Source organism: Tamandua tetradactyla, chromosome 8, assembly GCF_023851605.1.
Source record: "Tamandua tetradactyla isolate mTamTet1 chromosome 8, mTamTet1.pri, whole genome shotgun sequence".
Classification (NCBI taxonomy): domain Eukaryota; kingdom Metazoa; phylum Chordata; class Mammalia; order Pilosa; family Myrmecophagidae; genus Tamandua; species Tamandua tetradactyla.
Window position 1 is genome coordinate 54,931,083 of NC_135334.1, and position 19,834 is coordinate 54,950,916.

General features: G+C 36.5%; 1 protein-coding gene across 1 annotated transcript in view; it reads right to left on the reverse strand.

The window, feature by feature from the left end:
• TYR (tyrosinase) overlaps positions 1 to 19,834 on the reverse strand; it is a 98,991-nt gene that overhangs the window by 44,825 nt on the left and 34,332 nt on the right. Inside the window, exon 3 of the mRNA XM_077112073.1 lies at positions 12,714 to 12,861. Within this exon, the coding sequence (XP_076968188.1) occupies positions 12,714 to 12,861 (148 nt within the window). The remainder of the gene's footprint in view (positions 1 to 12,713; positions 12,862 to 19,834) is intronic.

The following is a 19,834-nucleotide window of genomic DNA, read 5'->3' on the forward strand; positions in this document are numbered from 1 at the left end:
ACCACTGTCATAGCAAATGACAAACAAAAGATGATTTCTGCAACACATTTTCTCAAACCTCCCACAAGCTCTTTTTCCCTTTTCTGTGTTTTTATCCTCTTACCCTGTCCCCACCCCATTTCAGCTGATGTAACTCCCCTCATAATATATTGAGAAAATGGAAATAATCAGATAGCAGTACTCTTGTTTTTTAACACCAAATTTACAAGCAGACATGCATTTATACTCTACTTTCTGTCTCCATCCAATTATAATGGAAGGCCCAGCCCTACTTTTTGCTAAGGTCCACCTACCATTGTGCTTCTCATCATAGATCTCAAGAATTTCCTGTGGGAGATTTTCTCCCTTGTCACCGTGTTATCAGTCTATCTTTCTCTTTACTTTTTCATTTGTTATAGCATGCAAACATTCTCTAATATGTCATATGTTAGAAGAATCAAAATAAAATGTCCTAATTCCTCCTTTGATCCTACATCCTCTTTCTTACTTCCCACTTCTCTGTTCCTCTTCTCCTCAAACCTTTTCAAAATAGCTGTTCAGAATCAACTCCGGCCTGCCCTCTCATGATTCCATTCTACTAAAAACCTGCCCCCATGTTTTTAGATCCAATGACTACTTTTCTGTCCTCACTTTATTGATCCCTCAAGAGCACTTGACACATTTGTCCACTAACTCTTTCTTTGCCTGCATGTCTTTTGTGACATCCTTTTTACCCTCCTTCCTCACTGGCCAATGATTCTCAATCTCCTTTGCTGACTCCTCCGTACATATGCTCATCCTCTTAAAGACGGTGTGTGACAAGACTGTTGGGACCTTTCATTCACTATTTATATTCAGTGCCTGGGTGATTCTGTCTACTTCCATGATTTTTAAATAATACGTTTAGGCTAAAGATTAACAAATGCATGTTTTCAACCTTGCTCTCTCTTTCAAGCCCCATATTTCAAGATCCAACTAATCCTTTGACTACATGTCTTAGAAACCTAAGTCATATCCCCAAAAGGCTAATATATCCAATTCTCTTTCACGTTACCTCCTAATCCAGCTTCAGGAAACAGCACCGTTACCCTCCTATTGCTCCGAACCCTGGAAGTCATTGATTCCTCCTTCTTCGTTATTGCCTACGCCTGGCCCTGTAGGTGTTACCGCTGGAACACGTGTAGACTCAGCCTACTTCCTGACAGCTCCGTGGTCATTCCTCTGGTTGAAATCACTATCATCTCTCACTTAAACCAATGCAATAGGAATGCAATAGAGTAATCTGGCGCACTCTTATAATTCTTGTCCTAATCTACCTCCCTCTTAAAGTTCTTGCTCTAGCAGTCCATGTTTCACAGCAGCCAGGAAAATCTTTTTTAAAATACCAGTCTTTTAAAAAAGATGTCATTCTTGAGATTAAAATCCACCCAAGGCTTTCCTTGCCCTTAGACCTCTGCTGAGCTCTTCTACCTCTTCTTACACACATTCTCCTTTAAGGTCTTTAGTTTTGCTGGTCTTTTTTTAATCTTGGGGAGCTCTTCCCTGCCAAGCTATTTCTTTCTATGGGCTCTTTGCATTTGCTCTTCCCTTTTCCTGGAACATTCTCCTCAAGGAATTTTCTATGGCTGGCCTCTCATAAACACAGTGTCAAATTATGGCTCACTTCCTTAGAGGGGCCAGCTATGACTAGCCTATCTAAATTGAAATCTCATCCCAAGTAATTATTTGTAAAATACATGTTTTATATTGCATCATGGTGTGAAATTGAATTTTGTGCTTATTCCTTGTTTACTTGTGCTTTTCCTGCACTAAAATGGGCCTTAATGACAGGAAACTTGATTATCGTATTCATTGTTGTATCCCCAGCTTCATTTTTGAGCTAATTTTGCATCTAATAACTTTAATATATGACTTTAAATTATCATATTAAAATCAGGATTACAACTACAGAAAGTTGCTAATATCACCATATTATGGATGAGAAAAGGAAGATTTCGGGGAGAATAAATAACTCATGCAGCTAGAAAGTAGCAGCTTTGGGATTCAAAATGAAGCATGTTTGATGCTCAGATCTGCACTCTTAATCACCATAATTCATTGTCTTCTATCCTCCTGATTTTGGCCTTTTGTTTTACTTTATAGCCATGTGTCATCCCTTGGACCAGGTGCTCTTTCTGCAGTTCTGACCTTTGGCTTCCTAAATAATGATCAGGACCTTTCCTAAAGTCATTCTGCTTCTGCCTGCCCTGGATAAACGTCCTCCTGTCAGCCTTGCCGCCAGGAGCTTCTACCCACACCACAAAACCTTGATACACTCTGGGGGAGAGTGTAAAGTAGGGGGGCTGCTTTGCAGAAACTGTGTCCTTGGGCGAGTTACACTTTCTGGGCTCCTATTTCCTTGTTTGTAAAATGAGGAATTTGAGACTATGAATTTCTCTCTTAGATTGAAAAAATGATGTTGCTGTAGTCTCTTTCCTTCAGGATTTTTAAGTTATCAATATTTTAATTTAAAGAAATTTAAATGCCATCGTACTAAAACACATTAATCCTACATGGCAGTTGGGAGATTTCTGTGGAGGAACATCCCTTAGGTTATCTATATTTTACATGTGTGTAACCCAGCAGCTGGCTGCCTCCATTAGAATGATAATTATACGGCATTTCAGTCTAACAAGAATATAATGAGTGTCACCTATGTGCCAGGTTCTTTGCTGGTTGCTTGGGGTCTAGAGATGATCGATACAGAGACCCTGTCTTCAAGGAGCTAAGGATTTACTGGGAGAGAGAGAGAGAGAGGAGACAAACCCATGAATAAATCTAACAAAAAGGAGACTGGAATGAGAACTTAGTGAACAAGAACAACAGCAACTAAAATGGCTGTGGGAATATGGACAAATAAGACTATAAAGGCACTGCTGCTACTTGCTCTGGGAAACTGATTCCCCTGCTTTAAAAAATAATCAGGGAGCATTTTTAAAGCTGATTATAATCCAACAGTATGAAAAGAAGCCCAGAGACAGACCGGTTGTCCTCCCCAATCCTATCTAATTGCTAGAGTAGGCTCTAAGACATTTATTTGGTTTCTGAACTCACCTCCGTCTATAACCCTGGGATTTCTGCCTTTCTGAGCAGCCATCCGTCTTGCAATCACCAGCAAAAAGCAGGCTGCTGTTCACTCCTGAAGCCTTGGGGACTTGCTTTGCTGCCACCCTTCTGTGCAGACTGTTTCTGGGCTGCCAAGTTGGCAAGGCATCGGTTGTGGGCATGTGGGTCAGGGCAACCTTCTTAGTAGGACAGCCCATGGGAGGCATGGGGGACAGGGTAGGGGGGACCGCGCCAGCAAATACAGCTGAGAAATCATTCCAGAATATGTAGTTAATCTGTGGCTGAGGAGTAAAGCAGGCTAGCCATCTCTGGAATAATTTGCTTCAGGTTTGCACCTGATCAGGATTCTTGGACAATCAAGAGACAGGAGGTAGGAGAAACAATGAGGTCTTGTCAAAGCTGGAGAGCACTTGGAAAATAGTAAGAAAATAACAAAAGCATTGTGTATGTTCTCCTTAAGCCCCTTATACTGCCCTCTGTTTAATTAGAGTTAGTCTTTGCACAATGCTTGTAGTTTATGAAGGGAAAACTAACATTTCTCTGCAAAAGGTAGTGCTATTACCACCATTTTATAAATGAGAAACTGAGGTCTGATGAGGTTCAGCAAATTTCCCAAGTTTCACATAAGGAGAGTGATGCTGAGCAGGGCATGATCACCGGTCCTCTGACTACGATCTCGTTACCCTTCCGCTATAGGATTTATCCTTCACATTTATAATTTAGTAATTAGACTGCCAGCTCCTGCCTTCTCTGTCTCAGTTCCACTTCGTTCCTGATCCCATGCCTGCCCATTTAAGCAGCCCGATGTGCGCCCCACCCACATCAGAGGAAGAAGGGTGTAAGAATCCTTTTATTGCTGCTCTAAGCTGTTGGGGTACTCTAAATGGCAAACCTCCCACGCCAAAGTTTTGACCCTGTCTGTGTTCCCTTCTCCACCCTCTCACTCCCCATTTGAACTTGCTGAGTTTGTTTACCAACTTTCTCTGCTTGCATTGGCCTCGTGTTTAGTCGCCAGGATGTTTGACTAGTCAAAACAGACACCTAGCTTGGCTTCTGACCCTATGGGAACAGTAGTCTCCATATATATGCATTCCTTCTATTATGTCTCTCTCTAAATCCATTATGAAGCAGCACGTAACAGGAGCAAAGAATATGGGTTTATATACTGACAGGTTACTTAACCTCTCTGTTCTTCAACCTATGGATGATAACCGTACTTAACTGGTAGGATTGCAGTAATTTTTAAATGACTCCATTCATGTGATGCACTTAGAACTATGCTTGGTGAATAGTAAGCACTTAACAAATGTTACTTAGTAGTATTTTAACTATTGGATATTTGCTGAAGTTTCTACTAGTCTCACACCTCTATGCCTTTCTTGTTTCATTCCCTATGAGTTGAAGCTTTTTACTCCCAAATTCCATAAGTCAAAATCCTACTCGTTCTTCCTAAAGCCACCAGTCTTAATTAATTGCTTTCTAAACTATAGACTCCAACAACTATTCACTGAATATCCAGTCTGTGCCAGGCCTGGTGCTAGGTGCTGCAAATTCAGGGTTTGGAGAGAACTGCTCTTGGGGCCACTACTTTTGTGGTGCTCTTTTCTTCATTTCCACATATGCTAGCTTATTAAGCCACTATTACTGCAAAAGTAGCAGCTTGCTTTACATTACTTAGTTGTTTACATATCTGGACTGGGGGTCTTCAGGAGGTGAACACTCAACCAATATTAAGTAAGTGCTGCAAACCGCTAGCCTAAGGAAGCCCAGGACACGCCGAGGATACTTAATGGTTGTGGTCTGCGTAGATGAATGAGTGCAGACATGCAGTGTGCTTGCTTTTGTCCCCATGTCCCATTCTTGAGTGGATAGGTGCCAAAGCAAGGGAAGGGTTTCTAAGCGTCCTTTCCACTGCTCTGACATTTATCCATAGTGCGCCACCCAGGACCAACTTTCAACTTTTCACCAGACAAAGCTATAAACACAAAAGCTCCTGATTCTAATACTAAAGCTTGAAAGAGGAAACCGCATTGGTCAAGAGTAGGAGAACCAGGTTTTATAAAAGTAAGGCATGGATTTACAAGAGTTAGTTTCTTACAGCGAATGTCCAAAAGGGGAACTTTAAGATCTCCAGAAATAAGGAGTCTCTTGGAGTCATTGAAAGAAGGCTTCCAGCACCCAGCAGGCTGCTCTAAGCAGGGAAGGTATTTGAGAAACTGCTGTTGTACAGAATAATGAAGCGTGTGTAAGGAAAAATAAAGCACCTTGAACTCTACCTTCCAGTAGAATTCTTCATCCAATTGATTTATAAAGGATGAGATTTTAAATACATAGGAAGTACCAGCAATTACTTTAATAAATAAAAATAAGAAGAAAGCAAACAAAATCCTAAGCAATATTGAGTGCTGCAGGCAAATGATTGCACAATCCATTCCCCTTGTTTGTTCAGTTATTTTTGGTAATTGGCTGTATTGTTTGTTATTACTACAAAAGATTTTACACTCATAAATACATGAAAAAATCAGAAAATTAAAGGAAGCACAGAGAAAATAAAGTTCATGCCTAATCTCACCAAACAGACAGCCATTATCTTCATATACTGCTTCTTCTCCTCCAGAAACACAGACAAAAGCGAATATACAGGTATGTTTTTTGAAGTGGAATCATACTAAACATCCTGCTTGGTGATCTACCTTCCTTATTTAATAATATATAGTAAACATTTTAAAACAACACTTATAAATACATATCACCATTTTAATGCTTATTGGATTTTCTATTATATGAGTTCACTAAATGCATTCATCCCCTACCTTTTATAAGGACAGTGGTGAAGATACTTGAAACGCTGATGCTATTTAGTTTACTAATTTGATGCTGAAGTTGGAAATTGTAACCACTCATTTACTCATTCAGCAAAACAATATATACTGGGCACTATGCTGAATACAGAGAACACAGATAAAAAGTGTGATAGATAAAATGAAATTCTAAGTAATAAGCCAGATAAATAATAATAGTAACTGGGCAATTATAACACAATGTCTTAAGCTCTATAGAAAAGGTCAGAGCAAAAATTCTTGGAGAGCCAGAAGAATGGAGTCAGGATCTTAGGGAAGTGGAAAAGGTTACACTGAGAAGATTATATTTGAGTTACTTTTTTTTTTTTTTTTTTTTTAACATGGGCAGGTACCGGGAATCAAACCCAGGTCTTCAGGCATGGCAGGCAAGCACTCTTACCTGCTGAGCCACCGTGGCCCTTGAGTTGCTTCTTGATCTGTAAAATAGTGGAAACCCCAGCCTCAGGCATGCTAACAAGCTCTTTTAAGAAGGATGCAAAAGCTGAAGCATCTAGCACAGTGCCCAACTCATACTGAGTAAATATTTCCTGAATGATTATTGAGTGAATAGATAAGCTACTGAAACGTGATCACTGCATGAACTAATCTTTGAATAACTCCCTAAAGCATTGCCTTTACCCAAGGACATATACATAATTTTAATATGGACTTCTAAACCTCAGTAAAATGCTGCATTTCTTTACAGTTCATACACTGGATGTCATCTAAATCCTCTAAATTTTTGAGACTAATTCACCCATTAACAACCAGTTGCTCATTTAACTGTTGACAGTTACTCATTTTCTTGGAGGATATTAGTAAGTATAGTTCCAAATTATTGAGCATCAACAAAGGGCAAAGCATCGTACACATTTATACTTATCTCTAATACTTTTAAAAACTCACGAAGGTGTGTTATCTGCATTATACAAACCAGAGACTGCGGCTAAGTGGCTGATAGACCCAGATCTGAGCCCGGGTTTGACTCTGTCCACTGCTGCACTGTGCTGCCTACTAGAGTATTCAGAGTCAGAACCTTATTTGATTCCTGTAACTTCTGAGTTGGTCAGGACCCCCATTTACGAGATGAGAAGGAAGGCTCAGAAAAACTATGTGATTTATCTAAACACCCAGAAGGATTAATGAACAGATTCCAAGTGTGAAATCATTCTTTTCCACTGGGCTTCACTGTCACTAACCATTATGAACACATTTTTTCTGTTTTAGAAAATTCCCAAAATATTAGAAATCATGGCAGAGTCATGTGGTTGCTTTCTCTGATGCTCTGACCTCCTTGAGATCTTCACCCAAGTCATTCAACTCTAGACTTCCATAGGTCTGTTTACTTAAATATCAAAAAAGAACCAAAGAAATCCTTCCTAAGATTTTAGCCTATATACTCAACTATCTTTGAAATACAACATGTCATTATCACCTTCAAAAATGTATCCAAATCTGAGTCTTTCCATGTTCTTCATTACCCTAAAATATTCATAATATGATCTATACTGGAAGGCAGGGTGATGTGGTGGAAATTGCTCAGGAGATCTGAGTTTAAAACCTGGTTTCATTTTTCAGTATCTGTGCAAAGAAGCCTGAGTTATTTTTCTTTTCGCCTTCTGTTCTCCTCTGTCAAAATAGGGGTACAGTATGTCATATTGTTGTATTCAGGATTAAATAAAATAACAAGAGTATAAGCTTTATGATGGCAGGAATGTTTTTTATCTGTTTTGTTCACTGCAATATCTTAAGTAATGTACTGGTTGTATAGCAAAGACTCAATAAACATCTGTTGAATAATTTAATCATTCATTCATTTATTAATTCATTTAAATTTTTCAACAAATATTTCTTGGACATCTACCATGTGCTTCAGTGTTTGCTAAGCTCTACGGATAGAACCATGAGCATACCAGACACGGTCCATGAAGGACTAACAGGGCACAATGACAAGGAAACAGACAAGCAAGCAGCGAATGACATGTCTGGGGGATATATAGAGAACAGAAGAGCACATACTAGATTAAGTTTGGGATCTAAAGATTCTCTCTTGGATCAAGTGACAGCTACAGCAGTAACATTTGAAGAGTCCCTGGAACAAGGGGGTACCTAGTTAGGTGTTCAAAAATTTAGTTCTTCATATTTTTTCCCACCCTTTCCATTCATCCAAATAGAAGAGCATTTAAAGACAACATCAGCTTTCGTTGGAAGGTGCGATGTTAGGCAGGTATAAAGTGTCAGATGCCCTTTCTCTACCTTCCCTCCAATGGGCCTCCTTAGAGTAGCAGAATAAACAATATGCAGCCTATTCTTTCTTTAGGAGTGCTCACTCCTCAACTCCTTCTCTTGCCAGACAGTTCTTACAAATCTGAGGTCAGCTTTGAGTCCTTTGTCAGATCATGATCTGAATAGAGGAGGAAAAATAATTTTAATTATGAATTGGACTTATCTTTTTGTCATTTAACCTATTAAACATAACTAAAAGCATGTCAGTAAGAAATCTGACAAAGCCCTGTAATTGTCTAATGCATTCCACTGTCATTTCTTCAAGAAGACATTATCTAAAGTGTTGTAAAGCCCAGAAAGGACTTAGAGCTTTACTCCAACCCTTTTTTTAAAAACAGATGAAAATACCAAAGATCACAATGTTTGAAGACCTGAAACTGTGAAAGAAAGAATGAATAAAAGAAACCACATAAAAAGGAACATGTCCTGTATAGTGAAAAAAAATTTAAACTTTAAAAGATTATTGACAAAGAAATAAAAAGTATTTTTAAGGTTTATGACAAAAAAGGCCTAATTCTTTAATTTATATAAAAGAAACCTTCAAAAATTGGTAATAAAAAGGCAAAGGAACCTAATAGAAAAAATAGCAAAGAATATAAATAGGCCATGTATAAAAAATGTGATTAATCTATAACATGAATAGGGAAAGATAGAGAAATTGAAATGAATATTTTTCTACTTATCACAGTAGCAAATATTACAAAGTTTGACAGTGCCCAGTGCTGATGAAGATGCAGGCAGCAAACGCAGATGGTACAGTCTTTTTTGGAAGGCAATTTGGAAATACCTATCAAAATTTAAAATGCATTTAACCCTCTCATCTTTCAATCGCAATGTTAAGAATTTATTCTATGGCTGTACTACCTGTCTAAATATTTCTTTTTTATATATTAAGCAGGAGTACTGCTAAACGCTACATCATGGAGTTGTAAGTGTAGATTTGATGAAAAAAACTTATAAAGATATTAGAATAGTCCTGTATTAGTTTTCTAATGCTGCTGGAAAACAATATACCAGATATGGAATGAATTTTAAAAAAAGGATATTTTAATAAATTATAAGTTTACAGTACTAAGGCCATGAATATGTCTTAAAAGACAACCAGGGAAAGATACCTTGGCTTAAGGAAGGGTGATCTGGAAGGCACGTGGCTGGCGTCTGCTGGTCCTTGTTTCCAGTTCCATTCTTCCAGCTTCTGATATGGTGGTTTCTTATCTAAACATCTGTGGGCATTCACTTTGCTGCTCTGGGACAAAATTCTGGGTTTCATCCCTTAGCTTAGCATCTGCCAGGACCAGAGATTTCTTCTTTATAGGTTCTGGCTATTTCTGAGAGTCCTTGCTTAGCATCCAGTGTATTTCAGTCTCGGTCTCCAAACATCTACATCGGCTCTGCTCTAAGAGCCCTCCAAAACGTTTCTTCCTATGAAAGACTCCAGTAAACGAATCAAGGAGTTAGTTAAATTAATCAAACCAATACAGGACTAGTCTAATATCGTCATAAGTTTTTTTCATCAAATCTACACTTGCAACTCCATGATGTAGCTTTTAGCAGTACTCCTGCTTAATATATAAAAAAGAAATATTTAGACAGATACAGCCATAGAATAAATTCTTAACATTGCAATTGAAAGATGAGTGGGTTAAATGCATTTTAAATTTCGATAGGTATTTCCTAATTGCCAATGAAATCTACATCAGCTCTGCTCTAAGAGCCCTCTAAAACGTTTCCTCCTATAAAAGACTCCAGTAAACTAATCAAGACCCATCTGGAATGGTGGAGTCACATCTCCATCTAATCAAAAGGTCACACCCACTGTTGGGTTTGTCACATCTCCATGGCTCTAATCTAATCAAATGTTTCCATCCTACAATATTGAATTAGAATGAAAAGAAAAGGCTACTCCCACAAGATTGGATGAGTATTAAAACATGGGTTTTTTTGCTCATTAAAGCATGGATACATAATAGATTCTAATGAACACAGTCCTATCATATAGCAAAGCTCAATATACATTATCTTTTAAAGTATTATACTAGATGCATTCTCTGCCTTGTTATTGTTTACAATTGATAGAGGTAGAATGTAATTCAGCTATAAAAAGGAATGAAGCTCTGGATTCACCTTAAAGACACTATGTTGAGTGAAATAAGCCAGACAGAAAAGAGAAAATATTGTATGATTTCACGGATATGAAATAGTTAGAATAAGCAAACTCACAGAGTCTAAAAATAGAATATAGGTTATCAGTGGTCAGGATAGAGACAGGGAATGAGGAGTTAATGCCCTAAAATATACAGAGTTTCTATTTGGAATGATGGAAGGGTTTTGGTAATGGATGGTGGTGATGTGGTAAAACATTGTGAGTGCAATTAATAGCACTGAACTATATCTTTGAATGTGTTTAAAAGGGGAAATTTTAGGTTGTATATATGTTACTAGAATAAAAATTTAATACACAATAACATAGGACTGCACAACAGAGTGAACCCTAAGTTAAATCATGAAGTATAGTATAATTATAATAATGTTCTTTCATGAGTTGTAAGAAATGTACCACACTAATGCAATGTTAATAATAGGGTTGTATATGGGAACTGTATATTTTATGCATGTTTTTTTGGTAAACCTACAAACTACTCTAATAAAAAAAAAAAGTGGTAGAGAGAATTAGAATTAGCTTGTGTGCTTATCTGCCCACTGTTGTTATATTGTGATGGCCGAAGTGGTCAACGAAATCTTAATGTTTTCTCTGCACGTGAGCCCTGAGGCTTATTTCCTGGTTTACAAGCCAACCATCCACTTTCTTCTTCAGTCCATGTTTCCAGTTTGTGATTTGTCCCTAATGAGACAGGAGCTATGTCCCGCTCTGGAATATCTAGTTTTGTCTTGTAGGCCTGGTGTCCTTCAGGGTTCAGCTCATATCCCATCTCTTTCATGTGGCTGTTTAAGACTTTCCTCCATTGAGCAAGGACCATATCGTTCAATAGTTGTTTACTTGTTTATATTTCCCAATAGACTAAGCTTCTTGAGTCTGGTAATCCTGTCTTATTCTGTTTCCTCAGTGCCTGAAACCATATCTGAAACATGCTAAATTCTTAAAACATGTTCAAGGTATTGAATGTTTTTTTTAAATTTTGCCTTTTCAAAACATGCACCAAAAAAATCTTTCAAGTGAAGTGTCTCCTCTGTCATTTTTTTTTAGCTGCAATAAGTGCAGCTTACTTTAGCTTTTCCAATCATTTATTTATTTGATAGAAATTTATTATATATCTGCTAATTTAGATGCTAAACAGATCACTATGAGAAAAAATTATAATCCAACACATGGATCCTGCTATTAAATAGGTAATAGATTAGTGGGAGAGAGAAAACATACATGGGTACATAATCAAAAAGAATAATATAAGTGATGTGTCCAAAACAAGAAGTAAAGAGAGAATGTGCTGTGAGTCAATAGGTGTGCTGACACCTATTTTACAACCAGCTTTGTGGGAATAAAAGCCCTAATTTGTAGCATTTACCAATTTCTGTGACACAAATCCTCCTATGATGGCTGATTTCAAACTAACGACTTGAGGTCACTGAATGTGGAGGTGGAAAAGATGCACACCATTAGATCTTGGTAGCTAGTGTGAGTTGGTTCTAATATATCCTGATTGGGAGAGATGATTAAATATAGAAATAAGTAGGGCATTTTTCATGGAGGAGGTAATAGGTGAAGCGAGAATTGAAGATTGTATAAAAATTATAAAGGCCAGAAAAATAATGTTCCAGGTTTTGGGAATGGTATAAACAATAAAAATAGGAAGGATGAATTTGAAATATTTGGACAAATACAGGTGCTCAACAAACATATCTCGTGAATTATTGAATAGCAGAGAATAGACTTGATGGTTGGAGAAGTGAGTCTCTTTAATGGGAAAAAATATGGAAATAGAGAGAAAAAAAAGTATTGATGAGAGCTATAGTAGCTTAGTGTCAGATAACTTAAGGTCCCTTGTGTCAAATCTGTGTGACCATCCCTTTACTTCTATAAGCTCTGTTCTTAACCACCTGCTAGTGCAACATTCAGAAGGCTTCCCTGGGGCAATGGAGACACCTACCTGTTTGGACTCTGGCTTGCACCTGGGAGTTTTACACTCCCTCCTTCAGCACAACCTGAAACCAATGGCTGGATAGCATGGGAGTACAAACAGCCAGCCTTTTTGTCTTAAGACACTTTATAGCGGCCTGGCTGAGTCTAGAACTTCAACTGAAATTGCACCCTTATTTGACTTTTTTACCTTTCTTATCTTGATTTGCCTAACTCTTTACTGGTTTCTCCTGGGAGAACTTCTTTAAGTTCAACTCCTTACCTTAGGGTCTGTTTCTGGGAGGACCCAATCTGACACAACAGACCACCATAGCATTTTAGCCTTTCCATAACTAAAGTCACATTTGATGGATATCCACTACATTTAAGTCCAATAAGCACATGATTTATGATAAGTGTCAACAAACCTGTCAATAAATGCGTGGTGAAGAAGAAAAATGGGATCATTGGCAGATCCCTGTACCTGGGACATCGTTCCATTCATATAGATGTGCAAGGCATTGTGCATGTTGCTTTGAGAGGCATCTGCTATCCCAGTAAGTGGACTAGCAAATCCTGTTGGTGAAAAGACAATTGGGAAAAGAAATTAGTTCACCTTAATGATTGAAAATCTAAGTGATTATCAAAGTTGGTTTGCAACTATGATTGAAAGCCTGATTCAAGAGAATAAGATCATTAATAAAATTCATTCTTTATTTGTATAGTGAGCAAGTTTTCAAAAAAAATCTTTGTGGAATTGGATGTTTTTAATCTGGGTACAGTGGACTGATTAGCCAGATGGATTAGGCTGAGCCAATTTGTACTCTCTCTTGTTGCTTTTACCCGTTATTCCTCCTTTAGATACTGAAAAGTAGTAAGAACATTTTATAAAATAATCAGCCTGGTCACTCTCACTTCAGCTCTTAATAAAACTTAGATCAGATCTTTCCAGCCTGCTATGTGTCCCCTTGTTTTCCAGTCCCAGTGGATAACTATGACTTCTGGTCTCAGAGAAAGAAATTTGTGACCTCTTACATTACAATTTATCTTGGGCAGTGTTGGGGACAGCCAGTCATGGTTGTATGATTTTGAAAAATCTTTGTTTCAATGTTAATCAGAACTCTAGTAAATTGTTCCATTCATTGTGCCAGGAATAATAATAATTATGGGAATAATAATTATAATAAGTGCTGTCATTTCCTGAATATGAATTGATTTTTAGCATTACTTATGCTAAATGTTCTTAAATCTTTCTGGTAACTCTTTTGATAAAAAATTATCTCCATTGAAAGGAAGAGAAACTGAGGCTCAGAGAGTTGAAGTTTCCCAAGTCTGCACAGTTAATGATAAAGTTGGGATTTTTAATCCATATCTACTAAGCTTCAAGATAGGGAGTCTTCATTTTGTGTGTTCTCTTTTATCCCCTTTGGGGATAAGTAGAGTAAGATATTTCAGAGTCCATTAAGACAACACAAACACATAGGGAGAACTGAAATTTAGAACCAGACAGAGAAGTCAGTGAGAAAGCTAAATCGTAAACAAGAATCAAGTAGGGGGTATTTGGCCAAACATTTATTACTGAATTTCCAAATTTTGAAATATCAAGCAAGCAGAATTTGTGACTAAGATTATAATCAAAACCAGTGAAAGCTCTAGGATTTGGGCAGGGTAGTTCCTACTTCATTTCATGCAACTGGATTATTTTCTTAGCAAAGGTCTTCATTCAGCAAAGGTCCAACTCTTGATTTTTGCATCTGATGCCTCATGCACTCCCCTCATTGTGGCTTATCATATTTCTGCTTTCCAGGCTAGTCATTTCTTCCCTCCTTTGAGCTTATTATTATCATTCTCAGAGGCCATTGCAAGTCCTGCTTCTTCTGGATGCCTAGTCTAATAACATGCACTTCCTTTTCCTCTGAACTTTACTATCTATGACAACTTTTATGAATCTATAGCTATGGATACACACACACGTACATGGCTCTTAATATGTACAGGCATTTTTCTAAGACCTCGATATGAATCATATAGCCTTCAGAATGACCCTATAAATTGGGTACCTTCTTCATCTCCATGACGTAAACAAGAAAAACAGGGCTTAGAGCAAGTAATTTGGCTACGTTTATAAAGTGATAGGGAGAAAGTTAAGATTGTGTGATTTATTTTAGCACTCAACCTGTTAAACACAGTGTTTTACTATCTCTTCCATGTAGCATTACATCATATATCATGGAGGGAAAAGTTCTGTAAAGCATCAATCTCCAAGCTTTTATCCTTGGGTATCACCAAAAAAAAGCTTCAAAATCATATTTTATGCACGTTCTTTCATATTTTTAAGTTGACTGCAAACTGTTTTTATTGTAATTATAAATAGTTTTAGAGGACATAACTTAAGGGTTGTTATAACCAGTACAACTTTAAAAATAAAATTTTATTACTTTTTAAAATGTAGCCACCTACATTTAATAGTCATTATCAGTCATATCAAAAAATGCCTACCCAAACTCTTTTATATTTTGAAATTTTCTGTAGCTCAACTTTTATTTACTTGGACTTGTGCTTTTATTCTATTTCCCTACAGAATTACATCTACATATGTGTTATGCTTGAATTTTTTTTTAATTCATCAATCTATCATACTTTTCTGCAACAAAATAAGTTTTAAATTTATGGTTACTTTAAAACACTTCATGTGTCCATTAAACTAATCTTATGGACTGAGAGACCATTAAAATATTAGTACACAATTGCTAGAACTCACATAAATATATTAACTATTTTACAAAATAATTATTAAATAAAGCAATTACAATTTTATTGAAAATGCATTTTAATAAGATTGATGAAAGATTGTTGAAAATTGATTCATCTGTATGGATGAATATTATTCATTTCTAGAAAGGATAGAGCTCAGAATAAATTCTATTCTAATTAAAAAAAAATAAATCCAAGTGCTGTGAAACTTTGTTTTCATAAAGAAATAGTAAAACATTTTTATCGAATTTCACTTCATTCTCTGAATTTCTCCTTGGTTACATATGCCAAGAGTTGCATAGTGATCCAGTATCAAAAATTAGTTTTCATAATCTGATCTATCAGATTAAACAAAGAATTGGAAATAACCAAATTCGTAAGATCTTTGCTACCTATTTATTAAAGTCATCCACTTTAGCAAGACCAGCACCAGTATTTTGAATTCTCCATTTGTTTGAAACCCTGGAAGTTTTTAAGCTCTTCTGGAAAGGCAGTGTGTTGAGAATGGATTCAGGTCAGGTAAGAGATAACCATTTTTCTGAAAAGTCAGAGAAGGAAGATTGTGCAAGGAGAGGTCATAAAGAGTCTTCTCAACTGGATTAATTTTAGAAAAGTGTGTTTTGGAGTAGGATCTAGAAATATATATTTTTTATTCTCTGACCCAATTTGAAAATGTTGCTATATCAAGAAAATATTTTACTCATGAGAAGACCCGGGTTTAAATTCTATGTCATTTGCTGAAATTATGACCTTTGTAAAGTTAGTTATCTTTTTTTTTTTTTTTTTTTTTTAATTAATTAAAAAAAGAATTAACAAAACAATTAGAAATCATTCCAATCTACATGTACAATCAGTAATTCTTAATAACATCACATAGTTGCATATTCATCATTTCTTAGTACATTTGCATCGATTTAGAAAAAGAAATAAAAAGACAACAGAATAAGAATTAAAACAATAATAGAAAGAAAAAAAACAAAAAAAACAAAAACAAAAAACCTATACCTCACATGCAGCTTCATTCGGTGTTTTAACATAATTGCATTACAATTGGGTAGTATTGTGCTGTCCATTTCTGAGTTTTTATATCCAGTCCCGTTGTACAGTCTGTATCCCTTCATCTCCAATTATCCCTTCTCTTTTTTTTTTTTTAATTAACGGAAAAAAAGAAATTAACCCAACATTTAGAGATCATACCATTCTACACATGCAATCATTAATTCTTAACATCATCACATAGATGCATGATCATCATTTCTTAGTACATTTGCATTGGTTTAGAAGAACTAGCAACATAACCGAAAAAGATATAGAATGTTAATATAGAGAAAAAAATAAAAGTAATAATAGTAAAATCAAAACAAAACAACACAAAACAAAACAAAAACCTATAGCTCAGATGCAGCTTCATTCAGTGTTTTAACATGATTACTTTACAATTAGGTATTATTGTGCTGTCCATTTTTGAGTTTTTGTATCTAGTCCTGTTGCACAGTCTGTATCCCTTCAGCTTCAATTACCCATTGTCTTACCCTGTTTCTAACTCCTGCTGAACTCTGTTACCAATGACATATTTCAAGTTTATTCTCGAATGTCCGTTCACATCAGTGGGACCATACAGTATTTGTCCTTTAGTTTTTGGCTGGATTCACTCAGCATAATATTCTCTAGGTCCATCCATGTTATTACATGGTTCATAAGTTTATCTTGTCTTAAAGCTGCATAATATTCCATCGTATGTATATACCACAGCTTGTTTAGCCACTCATCTGTTGATGGACATTTTGGCTGTTTCCATCTCTTTGCAATTGTAAATAATGCTGCTATAAACATTGGTGTGCAAATGTCCGTTTGTGTCTTTGCCCTTAAGTCCTTTGAGTAGATACCTAGCAATGGTATTGCTGGGTCGTATGGCAGTTCTATATTCAGCTTTTTGAGGAACCGCCAAACTGCCTTCCACAGTGGTTGCACCCTTTGACATTCCCACCAACAGTGGATAAGTGTGCCTCTTTCTCCGCATCCTCTCCAGCACTTGTCATTTTCTGTTTTGTTGATAATGGCCATTCTGGTGGGTGTGAGATGATATCTCATTGTGGTTTTGATTTGCATTTCTCTAATGGCCAGGGACATTGAGCATCTCTTCATGTGCCTCTTGGCCATCCGTATTTCCTCTTCTGAGAGGTGTCTGTTCAAGTCTTTTTCCCATTTTGTAATTGGGTTGGCTGTCTTTTTGTTGTTGAGATGAACAATCTCTTTATAAATTCTGGATACTAGACCTTTATCTGATATATCATTTCCAAATATTGTCTCCCATTGTGAAGGCTGTCTTTCTACTTTCTTGATGAAGTTCTTTGATGCACAAAAGTGTTTAATTTTGAGGAGTTCCCATTTATTTATTTCCTTCTTCAGTGCTCTTGCTTTAGGTTTAAGGTCCATAAAACCGCCTCCAGTTGTAAGATCCATAAGATATCTCCCAACATTTTCCTCTAACTGTTTTATGGTCTTAGACCTAATGTTTAGATCTTTGATCCATTTTGAGTTAACTTTTGTATAGGGTGTGAGAGATGGGTCTTCTTTCATTCTTTTGCATATGGATATCCAGTTCTCTAGGCACCATTTATTGAAGAGACTGCTCTGTCCCAGGTGAGTTGGCTTGACGGCCTTATCAAAGATCAAATGTCCATAGATGAGAGGGTCTATATCTGAGCACTCTATTCGATTCCATTGGTCGATATATCTATCTTTATGCCAATACCATGCTGTTTTGACCACTGTGGCTTCATAATATGCCTTAAAGTCAGGCAGCGCGAGACCTCCAGCTTCGTTTTTTTTCCTCAAGATGTTTTTAGCAATTCGGGGCACCCTGCCCTTCCAGATAAATTTGCTTATTGGTTTTTCTATTTCTGAAAAATAAGTTGTTGGGATTTTGATTGGTATTGCATTGAATCTGTAAATCAATTTAGGTAGGATTGACATCTTAACTATATTTAGTCTTCCAATCCATGAACACGGTATGCCCTTCCATCTATTTAGGTCTTCTGTGATTTCTTTTAGCAGTTTTTTGTAGTTTTCTTTATATAGGTTTTTTGTCTCTTTAGTTAAATTTATTCCTAGGTATTTTATTCTTTTAGTTGCAATTGTAAATGGGATTCGTTTCTTGATTTCCCCCTCAGCTTGTTCATTACTAGTGTATAGAAATGCTACAGATTTTTGAATGTTGATCTTGTAACCTGCTACTTTGCTGTACTCATTTATTAGCTCTAGTAGTTTTGTTGTGGATTTTTCCGGGTTTTCGACGTATAGTATCATATCGTCTGCAAACAGTCATAGTTTTACTTCTTCCTTTCCAATTTTGATGCCTTGTATTTCTTTTTCTTGTCTAATTGCTCTGGCTAGAACCTCCAACACGATGTTGAATAATAGTGGTGATAGTGGACATCCTTGTCTTGTTCCTGATCTTAGGGGGAAAGTTTTCAATTTTTCCCCATTGAGGATGATATTAGCTGTGGGTTTTTCATATATTCCCTCTATCATTTTAAGGAAGTTCCCTTGTATTCCTATCTTTTGAAGTGTTTTCAACAGGAAAGGATGTTGAATCTTGTCGAATGCCTTCTCTGCATCAATTGAGATGATCATGTGATTTTTCTGCTTTGATTTGTTGATATGGTGTATTACATTAATTGATTTTCTTATGTTGAACCATCCTTGCATACCTGGGATGAATCCTACTTGGTCATGATGTATAATTCTTTTAATGTGCTGTTGGATACGATTTGCTAGAATTTTATTGAGGATTTTTGCATCTGTATTCATTAGAGAGATTGGTCTGTAGTTTTCTTTTTTTGTAATATCTTTGCCTGGTTTTGGTATGAGGGTGATGTTGGCTTCATAGAATGAATTGGGTAGTTTTCCCTCCACTTCGATTTTTTTGAAGAGTTTGAAGAGAATTGGTACTAATTCTTTCTGGAACGTTTGGTAGAATTCACATGTGAAGCCATCTGGTCCTGGACTTTTCTTTTTAGGAAGCTTTTGAATGACTAATTCAATTTCTTTACTTGTGATTGGTTTGTTGAGGTCATCTATTTCTTCTTGAGTCAAAGTTGGTTGTTCATGTCTTTCCAGGAACCCGTCCATTTCCTCTAAATTGTTGTATTTATTAGCGTAAAGTTGTTCATAGTATCCTGTTATTACCTCCTTTATTTCTGTGAGGTCAGTAGTTATGTCTCCTCTTCCATTTCTGATCTTATTTATTTGCATCCTCTCTCTTCTTCTTTTTGTCAATCTTGCTAAGGGCCCATCAATCTTATTGATTTTCTCATAGAACCAACTTCTGGTCTTATTGATATTCTCTATTGTTTTCATGTTTTCAATTTCATTTATTTGTGCTCTAATCTTTGTTATTTCTTTCCTTTTGCTTGCTTTGGGGTTAGCTTGCTGTTCTTTCTCCAGTTCTTCCAAATGGATAGTTAATTCCTGAATTTTTGCCTTTTCTTCTTTTCTGATATAGGCATTTAGAGCAATAAATTTCCCTCTTAGCACTGCCTTTGCTGCGTCCCATAAGTTTTGATATGTTGTGTTTTCATTTTCATTCGCCTCGAGGTATTTGCTAATTTCCCTTGCAATTTCTTCTTTGACCCAGTCGTTGTTTAGGAGTGTGTTGTTGAGCCTCCACGTATTTGTGAATTTTCTGGCACTCTGCCTATTATTGATTTCCAACATCATTCCTTTATGGTCCGAGAAAGTGTTGTGTAAGATTTCAATCTTTTTAAATTTGTTAAGACTTGCTTTGTGACCC